Source organism: Bombus bifarius, unplaced genomic scaffold (genome assembly GCF_011952205.1).
Source record: "Bombus bifarius isolate JDL3187 unplaced genomic scaffold, Bbif_JDL3187 scf7180000009772, whole genome shotgun sequence".
NCBI lineage: Eukaryota > Metazoa > Arthropoda > Insecta > Hymenoptera > Apidae > Bombus > Bombus bifarius.
This window is the reverse complement of record NW_022885327.1, coordinates 109249-122555: the sequence shown is the minus strand read 5'-3', so window position 1 is coordinate 122555 and position 13307 is coordinate 109249. Positions and strand designations below refer to the sequence as shown.

Below are 13307 nucleotides of genomic sequence, written 5' to 3'. Positions count from 1 at the left end.
ATTTAGTAACTATAATTCTTATTATTTTTCAGATCTTGTTTTAATATTACTATAAGCAATTTCCTTGTAAGCTATCAATTTATAATAGTTTTGGTTAGCTGAAGGAATGTGTTCTTAAAGCGTAGTCTATATATATTCTGATACTTCGAAGGAATTAATTAAGAATTTCTACTTGCCTGAAATATCAAAATGGTGGACTGTCGCTGTGACTGCCAAGGCCACAAAGATTATAGTGGATAGCAGACCTAAGCTGCACCTGAAGCAAAAAAAAAAAGACAAATTCAGTCAGAGGATGAATATTCATGCCGAAGAGAAAATATTTTCGGAAACATTTCAAATCGCATTATGTCGAAGTACAGGAATAATTGTTCTACAATGTAAATTGCACTAATGTAAAATGTATTAATGATAAAATATTAAAATAAATTAATGATTAGATAGCACTTGCTATATGTTTATGATATTAGCAAGTTATACGTTTATATTATAGTATCTATTATACAGCTCAGCAGTAAAATATTATAGTTCAATATCCGCTGATACATACATACATACCTACCGGTTTTAAATATCACACCTTGAGTTAATCGTGATGATAACCTTTCTTCTATCAGTTAGAGAAATAGCCTTCATTCGATACATAATTTTGCATAATATCCACTTAATACCGTATTAATAAATTGACGAGTTATAAGACGTAGATGATGTTGTACGTTTCAGGTTATAGGCCTCTATTATGCAAACACTTTCTATATACATATATATTATAATTTTATTATAATATTATAATTATAATATAATTATACAGGGTGGTTGGTAACTGGTGACACAAGCGGAAAGGGGGTAATTCTACTCGAAAAAAGAAGTCGAAAATATAGAATAAAAATTAAAAAAAAATTTTTTTTTTTTAATTTTTCCATCGAGACAACGATCTACAGTGAGATCCGTTATAACGAGACGTGATAAAGTGCACGCGTACCGAGCGAAAATTCAAAGTCGATTTTCTCGAAAACAAAGCCTCAAACGAAAAATTTTTATTCTATATTTTCGACTTCTTTTTTCGCGTAGAATCACCCCCCTTCCGCTTGTACCACCAGTTACCAACCACCCTGTATATTCATAATTATAAATTTATTATAAGTTAAACTTGTAATTTTATTATAAATTAAATTAGTAATATAATTAGCACATTTAAGCGTCCATCGCATATTGGTTACAATCTCAAAAGTTGGAAGAATTTGATATAAACAGAATTTTAACAAGTCTCGTAAGACTAATCATTTACTTATTTGTTAAAATGATACGTTATGATAATGTATATGTTAAATTTTTTATCTTCAAATAGTAAAGGTGAATGATTAAGAAGATGAAACATCAAAGAGAACACAGTACATCACAAGTACAACTTCCAAAGTTTATTATAGAACCTTACGTATTTTATTACTGGACTCTATTATACTTGTATTAGATTATTATGCAAGCAAATTGAATTTTGTGACTTGTAGACTTTCACTGATAATATTGCTTCAATTGCATAAGAGAGTCGTAAAGATGTAAATTTATAGCAGCTCTTAAAAATCAATTTCCTATCTACTGTGTCTAATATTAACATTCGTATAAATATATTATTCGCATTCATAACATTCTACTACAATATATATGTATATATTTAAGTATGTTCATAAAAATATAAAAGTATATATTGATGTCCTTTACCGCATACAGCTGTAACAACTAGACTCCAGATTTTTATACTCTTTTATATTTTGATAAACATACATAAATAAATGGAACGTAAAACCCTTGTTGTATCCAATAAATATCATAGCAAACACTGTACTTTGTATATTTTATATATTTTCGCATATAATATATGTGTATCGTGTGCGTTTTTGCATTCTCAAATTTGTCCATAAATACATAGAAATCCGCAGTCTAGTTATTAACAATCACAAAGATCACAGTTATGATAGGTCTTTCTGTGTGTCATCAATTTTCTAATTAAATCAAGTAAAATTGCAGACGATCATATACATCCATAAACGGTATCATTCTCTCTCTTCCTCTCTCTCTCTCTCTCTCTCTCTCTCTCTCTCTCTCTCTCTCTCTCTGTCTCTCTCAAAACTATTAATCATATTAAACTATCAATCATAGTTTAAGTGCAAGTAAGGGAAACACGATTCTCTCGTACTAAATACTGCCAGGTATCTTTAAAATCATCGGTATGCGACTTGGACGAATGTCTCTGCTGAACTGCGCATACTTTCTCTGCGAGAGCAGGAGAGAAATGCAATGCCGAAGGAAGACAGAAAAGATAGACAACGAGAACGAGAGAAAAAGGGAGGTTGGTATTGATAGAAAGACAGAAAGAGAGAGAAAGGCCATGAAAGATCAAGAGCAGCGAGCGGATTCGCTCGAGAATCGGGTAGAAGAAGTTTTCCCCGCTCCGATGGACGTTTTACCGCAATCTCGGCTCGCGAGTTACGCATCGAAAACGTTATTTACAACAACGATTTCCCTCTCATCTCGTTTTTTCTTCGTAGTAAGATCATTGAAACAGCAAAAGTGTCGCGAGCTTCTTACACGTATCGTGGCTGGCTCACCGCGATATTTGAACACTTCTCACGAAGAAATTTTATGTATATATTTTGTGCGTGCTATGTATAAAACATTGAAAATTTCATTTGCAATAGTCGTAATGAAATACGACTGCAAAACTATACTGGTAAAGCTTGAGATCAATCTGAAGAGATATATATATAGAAATTACAACATTTTTACTGCAAAGTATATACCTATATGATGGAAAATTAGTATACAGCATGAATAATAAATGTTAAAAATGGTGTCGCTGTATATCGAGGTTCGTTAATATAAATCGACTTGTTGTTTTGAACGGTTTTGTAATCCTGCGAAATATATACTTGCACCGAATATCTTGTAGCTTCTATGTACATTTCTAATTTTTGTCAAACTTTCTCAATACAAACATAATGGTCGAGTCTCATGACAAAGCTAACAAAATTCCAAGTTGTTTTAAAAGATTTCTATACGCGTTGGAATACTTTTGTAACCAACTGCACACTTGCACTAAATATTTCCGTGTTTCTACGTACATTTTCAAATCTATCTCAGATTTTATCGATATAACCACGATAGTCGTGCCTCCTTACAAGGTCGATGAAATTTCAAAATCTTTTGTATAATATGTACAATGTATTCATAGAAAATATCTACAAGCGTCGAAAGGCTTTCAACCAGCAAGCTTTCAGCAAGTCCGCGCTGCTTAGCGATCTTCCCGCGTGGACGAGACACGCGCGATCCAAAAAAAGAGGGAGAAGAGACGAAGCGCCTTTTAACGATTATCCTTGGTGAAATTCTTACTTGGAAAGAACCGCTTTTTTTTTAATCCGATTTCTTTGATCTACACTTGGAAATAGGCAAGAGACGCGGAGTGACGTAAGATCAGTAAAATTTATGATTAATGAATTTTGATGAAATTGGCGTGAGGCTAAGAAATTAACGATTGCGGGTATTGAGAAATATTTCTAATAAATTTAGTTTGACAAATTGAATTAACATATATAAATTATTTAAAACATTCGCTGGCATTGGCATATATGTCGTGGCAAATAATTATCTAAAACGAGATTACTAGATTTTCAGTGGTAATAATTACGGATATTACTGGGTTCTTATTTTTGTACAGTTAAAATGGAATTCAGGAGGAAAATAAAGCAGTAAGTAGTAAGCAATGAGCTTAAAATAAGCATTATTATTTCACGTAGATATTACAGAATGTTTTTGGGATGTTTTGGAAAATAATATGTCTCTTTTTATTTTGGGTCTAAATCTACTTTGTTAATTAAATATTTGTATTTCTTCTAGTCAGTTTTAGAAAACGATCGTTTATTCCAAAGAACGTTGGGCAATATAAACGTTATGATAAAAATCGCAAACTATAGTACAATCATCTTCTAATTATTCTTTTCAAAAGATGATAATCATATCTATAGTAAACTAAGGATGTTTCCGATAAAAACGATATGCGACTTCTAGAAAGAAATAGCTATATTTTAATAACACAAGTGAATATGTTAAATAAATATTAATAAATGTTATATCAAGATAGAAAATAAAACTTAATAAACATCAAAATTTAATGTTCTAGGATTCCTATGTTCTAGAATTAGGTTCTGGAATTTTTTAAAGAATTAAGATGGAAAAGCTGTTTTGCCTTGGAAAAAGCGGACAAACTAAATATAAGTTTATCGAATTTCTATACAGAAAATCGAGAGAACTGCACACTTCATCTTAGAATTATATTGATAATAGATGTATCGCAAGACACGAGGTAAAGTTGAATAAATGTTAGGAGATAAAAACTGGTTAAAATGTTGAAAATCTAGTATTCTTTAGGAGAAGTTAATATTTTTTAATCAATTGATGTTTTATTGCCTAAAGAAGAGTGAAAAGAGAGTTATCATTGTTTAAAATCAGTAATGAAAATGGCAAGGACGAGAGTTATTAGAAAACAAAAGAGAGAATGGAGAATTGAGAACAACTGAATTAAGCGGAATTTTTTCGAAAGCGAGCCGAGTGTGTGGGTGATCGTGAGTTGTGAGGAACGAGGATTCCCCGAGAGAAAAACGCCGATTACGAAGTAATCGTTGACCTTTCGTACTATAAATCGTGTCGAGTATCGTATCTCGCCATTCTTCATTTTTAACAGCTTCCCTACATTCCTTTTATTCTTTTCGTACGATTGTAAAAATGAGCGATGTTAATATTTTGACGCTTCAATCTGATGTCCACGTTCATTTGAGATTTTAAACATTGAATTGTTAACTACCTGCATTCTTTTACGATGTCATTCGTACAGATATTCATACTAAATATAAGTTTAATACTAATATTCGTAATAAATATACAGGGTGGTTGGTAACTGGTGGCACAAGCGGAAAGGGAGTGATTCTACGTGAAAAAAGAAGTCGAAAATATAGAATAAAAATTTTTCGTTTGAGGCTTTGTTTTCGAGAAAATCGACTTTGAATTTTCGCTCGGTACGCGTGCACTTCATCACGTCTCGTTATAACGGATCTCACTGTAGATCGTTGTCTCGATAGAAAAATTAAAAAAAAAATTTTTATTCTATATTTTCGACTTCCTTTTTCGCGTAGAATCACCCCCTTTCCGCTTGTACCACCAGTTACCAACCACCCTGTATATCATGTATTAAAATTGCTTTAAAATTTTTATATATAATATTTACGATATATATTAATAAATTATAGTTCAAAATTTCAGGTTCTAAGTTGGGATTATAAATTTGTAATGGATTAAATATATCAGAACATAGATTTAAGTGAGTTATTTTATTGCTTATTTTTTTAGGATAATATAAGAATAACGGGATTGAAATACTAATTAATTTTATTAAAATGAAATTCCTTTGCCATATGAGATGGTATATAAGGTGCTATGAATGAATTACAAGTTCAAGTCGATATCATTTTATATTGATACTATAAATTAGTACAAAATATGTACGTATATTAATTCAGCTTTACTAAACTATAATAAATAACTATGTATATATGTGAACACTCATTTAAAATTCATTTAATGAAACTCATTTAAATTTAGCAATTTAACTAATGTACTGAACAAATTTTCATTTATGCATTTCCTTTTATTCAAGCCGGACTAATCGCAATAATTTTTCTTCATAAAACCAGAATATCTTGTTTAATATTTGTGTATGTTTAATATTAATTATTTTATTAATACAACCACAATCTGTTTGTTAATTAAGACTGTCGATACAATTACATAACGTAAAATCAAAACATTTCTTAGTTTCGAATTATTAATAACACTAGAACCTCGATTAATTGCGTCTATATATGAAACCTTATATCTTTTCAATTTTTTAGTCAATTGAAAGGACCAGAGAAAATATTTTACAAATGTAGTTTCTTAAAAATCAAGGTTAGTGAAAGAAATAATAAATAAAATTTCTGTCTCTTTAATACATTTTATCGTGAACTTTAAAGGATATATCCGTATACATAGATTTTTCTGTTAAACTTTTACTCTATCTATAGCGTCTTCAAATTAAAAATTCTGCCATTTATGTCACGTACAGTCACTAAACTGTTCTAAATATTCTACATTCTGTATACTTCAATAAATAAGTAAATATTCTAATCATTCTTATCCTAACAATTCCGAGACATTTAACCACCAAACCGCCTTTACAATTAACCTTTAAACCTATTAAAAACGCCTGAACCTACCTAACAACGAGATGCTACCAATTTGACTCGAACGTTTCACTAATCTCCGCCATTCACCTAATACAATATACGATCTTTCAACCGGAACCTAATAATTTCGATTCAACCTCCTTTCCAAACACCATGATCTAAAAAGTACCGCAATCCATTGATGAAGAAAAGACGTTTGCTTCGTCGATCTTGTCTTAGAAAGTAACTCTAACGTTCTTACGCGCGACTACAGAAGAACACAAGCACGTTTCAATGATGATCGGTTGGGAGACACTGGCCTTTCGATTTCGACTTTCGATGATATCGCGTATATGTAGGTGGACAGAGGAAAAGGTGGGCCTGTTCGGTTCCCCCGGGGCCAAATAGAAACCAGATCAGAGAGCAGCAAGTTGGAGAATTCCTGTATAGGAGGGTGAGTCGACCCTGTTCTTCGCGCGAGAATCAAACAGCAAGTGGACTGTCCGAACGATATCTATCGCTCTTTCATATCGGATCGATCTTTGTCTTTTTGGCTAAGAAAATTATATGTTGATTCGTTGTAACATACCGTTACGATGATCAGAATAAGATAAATTAGAATAAAAAATTTTGAATAACGCAGGCAACCGAATGAAACGAAAAGTGTCCTATCTGACGAGCAATAACTTTCAACCAATTTTATCGCAACGTAATCCATATTTTATGAAAATTAAATATCGCCGCCCGTAAGCGAGACATATAAAAATATCGCGTGGGAATCAACGTGTTAATGAATGTTTATTTATTGTATTAATTTTAGGTATTTCAATATTTTAACCACCCAACACGCTAAACAACTTTGCGCTATTTTTACTGTTTCAGTTCAGTTCTATGAAACTAAATTCGAACGTTCCTCTTTTGTAAAAAAAATCGGCGACGAAACAAATAAAAATTTGAAAGTGGACAGTGTAAGACTTACTCGTATTAATAATTTAACCACGCAACACGCTCATTGGCTTATTATATTAAATAATCATATTACAACGTGTGAATGTGAGATATAATTATTTCGAATAATCGCTGTTAATGTACATTACTGCTTGTCGTTAAAATCTTATCCTACGAAATACTTCAATTTTAGATCTAATTTTTACAAGCCTCTCAAAATCAACCGATGATATTACGATAGAACTGTGATCAATTCGATTTTTATAATTTAATTCAAATTGTAATAGGAAGTTTCAGATAATTTTAAATAGAAGTATTCGTAGACGCGTTTTTGACAAACATATAACTTTCTTCAGGGTATTTTACATATATTGACATTAAAAAGGGACAACAATGTTTGTCATACAAATGCAACAATCGCGTTCAGTTTTTATTTTTGTTTCCCACTATTTTCTGCAAGGGACTGTCAACGAGTTTTCTATCTGACCGATGTCCTGATAGTCGAGATTCTACCATATCTTGAAATTTTTCTGAAATTTCTCTACGAACTTCCCGAACGACCCAATATATATATATCGGACGTTATCGAGGAGAAGCGGCATGAAATTCCTTTCACGGCTTTCGAAAGCGTTAAGAAAGTCGCTGGAAGAAAGAGAACCTGTTTAATAAAGACTCGTTATTTTGCTTCGAACGACCATGTCGTTTGTTTGTATGGAAATTTTTTAAGTGCGTGGGAAAACACGGGCGCAGATCCATCCAAAGGGTATGCGAACGATCGCATTAACGCGCTTCGTGCTGGATTCGACTTGCGCTTTCAATCTGCCTCGTCCGATCTCTCGACGAGGCAGAAAACCTGATTAAATCGTGATTCCAACTCCGCGGGTCACGGACAATGGCTGCTCTTTTGGAAAAACTCGGTCAACTTGCATTTGTCTTTTCTCTCGGTCACGATGGAACGATGTGATCTTGGCTGTTGGAAAGTTCGGTTTCAGTGCGAACAGGTTCTGGGTGCAATTGATGTAAGTGCAAACGAAGGAGTTTGAATTGTGATAAGACTTGTGATAACGAGAACTTTGAAGAGTCTGAAACGTTTAGGAACATTAGAGGGTTGGTGCATATGAAACGTCGACTTCGCAAATGAAACACAAAAATAGTCCTTACGTCGATCATCATTCAGTGCACTTTTTCGACGACCATCTAATTTCGTTATTCCAAGTTTATATATTTGTTATTAATTCGTGTATTAAAAATTACCGGTTATCGGATATAAAACTTATTGGAATGTGGTGGTTGTAATTTCCTTTGGAATCATTTGCGTAACAAACAATGATCCAAATATAACAAAGGATGTGTTTAACTTCCTTTAAATGCCACGTTTCTCGACAACTTCTATTTCATACTGTCTAAAAATCTCGTATAAGACGACTACACGAATATTTTGATCATTTATGATGGCCAATATTAAATTTTCCATATTTCTATTATAAATCGTTTTAATATGTGTGAATGTACATACTGTTCGATACATGAATATTAAATATTGAATATATGTGATTTGTCGTAAATTTGTAGTATTTATAACTGTCTGACCTTTATGAAACAAGGAGCCACAAAAGTATGTATCCAAGATTTAAATAATCAAGTGGAACGTATGCACTAGTTACTGTTACTAAGAAGGATAAATTACATGTCATTGGAAATATTTCAAAATAATTATGATAAATTTAGTCAGTTGGTATGAAACAGTTTAAAGAAATGATTTGTACAATGTGAAAATTATCAAGTGGAACGTATGCACTAGTTGCTGTTACTAAGAAGGATAAATTACATGTCATTGAAAATATTTCAAAATAATTATGATAAATTTAGTCAGTTGGTATGGAACAGTTTAAAGAAACGCTTTGTACAATGCGAAGATAAAATAAGAGAAAGAATATGTATATAAATTTGAGGATTGCTTTACACGGGTCACTTCGCATAAATGAATTATAAAATATCATATTTGAGAAGAACACGCGATAGAGTATTACGCATATCACTATCAATTACCGAAATATGAAAGATATTACGAACCGAGTTAAGAATAATATTAACAATTATTAGAAGGTTAATTAATTTGTATAAGGTATGCAGTTTTACGTAATTATATATATGTTACATACGTTTAGTTTGTGACAATTTACTCCATCATTCTGGTTTCAAATATAAAAGATATATCGAACTGTAAAGAAATGCACTTGTATTGAATCAACACTCAAAAATATATCCAACAGCATATCGAAACGTATGATCGGATTTTTCACGCTGACTACACAAAAAATGTGTCTTTCATCCGAACAAAATATTTTCTACATCTACAAAATTATTACTCTCCCATTACGATCACTGGAACTTTCTCACATCCATATTCACAATGAAACAAATAAATAAATTCGCGATCAATTTATAAGAAAATTAAGCACATAATTTACGTAGAAACTATCTCGTCGTTAGAAATCAAACGAATCTTGTCTTTCTTTTCCTTTAGCCTCGAACCAAGTCGATAAGCACAATGCAAGTGACTTTGTACTTTTCTACGGTTTCTTCACCTTCGCTACACCTAATGAACGCTCACTTTTCTGCCTGTCGATGCATGACACTTTCCTTACTGTTTCCATAAATCATTTCAATGTCAGGAAACGCGAGCAGAGTACAGTTTTCTTGCTTCTGCGTTACACTGTTCTAGTTTTCGTGATCACGACCACATGTTCTATATATATATATTATTCGACTAAAGCAATTCATCTTTAATGTGACATATTATAAAAACTTTTGATTTTCATTTCTGATCCCGTAAAACTTTCACATTCTGATGCAAAGAGGCTTCTGATTCCTATTATACCTTTTCCTTTTCGATTATAGATTTTCGTCGCTTTTTAATGTATTATTTTAGTACATAACATAATATACATCAAAACAATCGACCTGCATTATCAAATATCTGATAAATTTTTATTTGAGATTATTTGAACCTCCGTTCTATTACATGTAAATCTAAAATTTTCATACCAAGATATTTGTGTACTGAAAAATATCTGATTTATGTTAAATTGTTTTCGCATTCATTGTAATATTAATTTTTATTACGAAGTAGCACATGTTTCCAATTCCTTTTGTTGCGCTTTAAGCAATAAATATCATTTGTTTCGTCGATCGTAAATCCTTGAAATATCGCGTGTGTTTAGTTAAAAGCTACCGAAATTGTTTCCCTCTGTTTCTCTCTCTTTCTCTCTCTCTCGCTCTGTCTTAAATTATTGTGAAACATTCTTTCTTCTATGAATAAATTAGTGAATCGTTAAAGTTTTATTGGAACGTAATTTTTCTACTTTCCAAATGACATTTCCATTTTACATAAATTTCTACAACATTTTTATTTCGATTAAATGTCTATTTTAACGATATATATATTCCAACCAAATTTCTTATTAAACGAAATTCTCATTGCATTTAAATTCCCACATAAACAATATTTCTATCGAACTGCATTTTTCATTGCACCATATTCTATTCCAACGACATTTCCAATTAAGCGGTACATATTCCTATTTCAAATATCATAATTCAATACTATACGATATTCCTATTTCCACATATGTCGATTAACTTACGTTTCAAATTATATCAACGTACATACGTAAGAAAGTCATCGATCAGTGCAGTTAAAACACGTGCCAGGAAATTTTCTGAATACGACGACGCATTTACCAGATTTCACTTTGTTCAGACGATCGATCTACCATATCTGCGATTAAATAGACATCAATCAGAGTTCGAAAAGCTACTGATTTTCATTGCTTGATCTCTCGGTCTTGACTTTACTTGGCTGTCACGCGGAAATTCCTAGGCCGCTTCCTAATCCGGTCCGGACAATTTCCTTTTCTACTAAGTCACTTTAGACATTTATCCCTTGCGAGAATTCAACGTGAAAAAACAAAATTCTTTTATCACTTTCAGCTGTATTGTCGTTTGTTAGCATAGAAATTACCATTTTAGGCCAGATAAGTGGCACACAGTTAAGGAAACTGTTTAACGTTCACTATGGAGAATTTATGAATACGTGAGGATTAAAAGCTTACAAGTTATTATATTTGCGCGTAGTACTTACTATACTAGTAAGACAGAGAGTGAGAGAGAAAACGAAACAGAAAGTGAGCCATACAGTGCATCAATGGGAATTCTTATTCCTTTTGTTAGCTTTTAATTGATATACCCAATTTAAATCAGTTTTGGTTTCATTCCTTATTACTCGAATTAATTTTAGTTTCAGGTTCAGAGATTATTTATTACAGTGACGAATGATTTTATCGTAAAATATACGGCGCATTGATTATTATTATTTCGCCTTGTTAATTTTATTATATAACTTTTAAGCGTAATTATGCATAAAACATATATGTTAAATTTAATCAAAATTGGTATTAGAAACATTTAAATATTTAAAGACCTAGAAATATAGTATACAGGGATATAACCGATATTAATATATCAACTAAACATGGCAACATAATTACAAACCAATATATAACTTTCAACTTAAATATGTATCTCTCGTATATTTAGATGTTATCTGTGTAAAATACTTTTTACTTATTTAAATACTCTAAACAAATTAAGAAACGAATGAAACAACATGATATAATATTTAAGAATAATGGCTTCATATCTCAGAGCTTGTCTTATTTTACTTTTATGCTGATCGTTGAAACATTACATTTAACATAACAATATCGAGTGGGTAAAAATTACTAAATTATGTCTAGGCACGTATGCTATGCGTTAAGAATACAGAGAACATATAGATAGTTAGAATAAGAATACATCACATTGGAAAGTTCCGAGAGTATGTGCAAAATGCGTATTTTTACGGAACTTGGTATCGAGGATATGATATTTCCGTAGTTTTTCCTTTATTTATCGCAACACATTAAAATGATGCAATAAACAAAATTCTGCTAGAACGTGGTATTTCGTTTAGACTAAATACGAATATTGAATAATCATAATTATGCAAAAATATGGAAAAGGTTTTTCCAATTCGAAAAGAATGACACTCGGTGTAATCAGAAGAAATTTCAATAATTTATTAATAATTAACGGTAAAATTTCATCTTGAATTTTTTCGTAACAGAAAAGTTCCTTTGCCGCTCTCAGAATAAAATTTTACAAATAGGACGTAAAAATTATGTGCTCATAAAAGTTTAGCAAATTTTTAACTACTGGAAAGAATTATTTTTGCACGTGCAGATACAAAATGTTAGATCTTAATTCTGCTACCCTTATCGCTTATTATAAGCAATTATTTCGATCGATCTGTTTTGAACAGTCGTTAAATTGGTTCTGAAACTGTTTAAATCCTTCGCTTAAACTTATTTTCCACCGCCAGGATGAAATTAGTATTAGCCAAGTAATAGACGTATTAGAAGTTGCTGAATTATAAATTGTTCGATTCTGATAAAATATGTTTCCTTTTAACGGTAAGTTTCATTTTTATTTATAACGTGTACATTTTTCGTTCTATCAGCTACACCAATTATGTTTCTTTTTTAAGTTCGAGCAACTTAGTTTTTGTTTTCCTTGATTCATTTCCGATAGATCAAGCGATAAATCAAGCTCAGATATAAGATTAATATAAATTTCTCTTACATATCGGTAATATTTATTTATTACTTTTACAGGTTACGTAGAAAGTAGACAGTACCAATAAGAATATGTATCTTACAAGAAGATCTCTTTATTTATCTTCTGTACTTACATATAAAAACGTTTCTGAGAAAACTGTGTGTAAGAACTAAGTAAAAGTTACTACTTTCGTTATGTTATTTTGATTGCAATATCGTTTAGTTATCTTCCAATACTTACCATCAAACTTAAATTAAGAAATTAATAAATTTCAACAAATACGTTCCACAATATTCCTCGGCCTCAATTATTTATTTTCTAAAGTCATCGTACGATGAAATTAAAGTTCGGATTTTATATTCTTCCAATAATTCACATTAACGTGCCAAAAATGTAATCATAGAAAATAGTTACAAAGTGATTTTATTCAATAAGTAACAACTACAGATCCAG

The 13307-nt window shown here is 31.3% G+C and overlaps 1 protein-coding gene across 1 annotated transcript in view; it reads right to left on the bottom strand.

The window, feature by feature from the left end:
* LOC117215698 overlaps positions 1–13307 on the bottom strand; it is a 72943-nt gene that overhangs the window by 33991 nt on the left and 25645 nt on the right. Inside the window, exon 2 of the mRNA XM_033462100.1 lies at positions 177–256. Coding sequence (XP_033317991.1) covers positions 177–256 — 80 coding nt within the window. The remainder of the gene's footprint in view (positions 1–176; positions 257–13307) is intronic.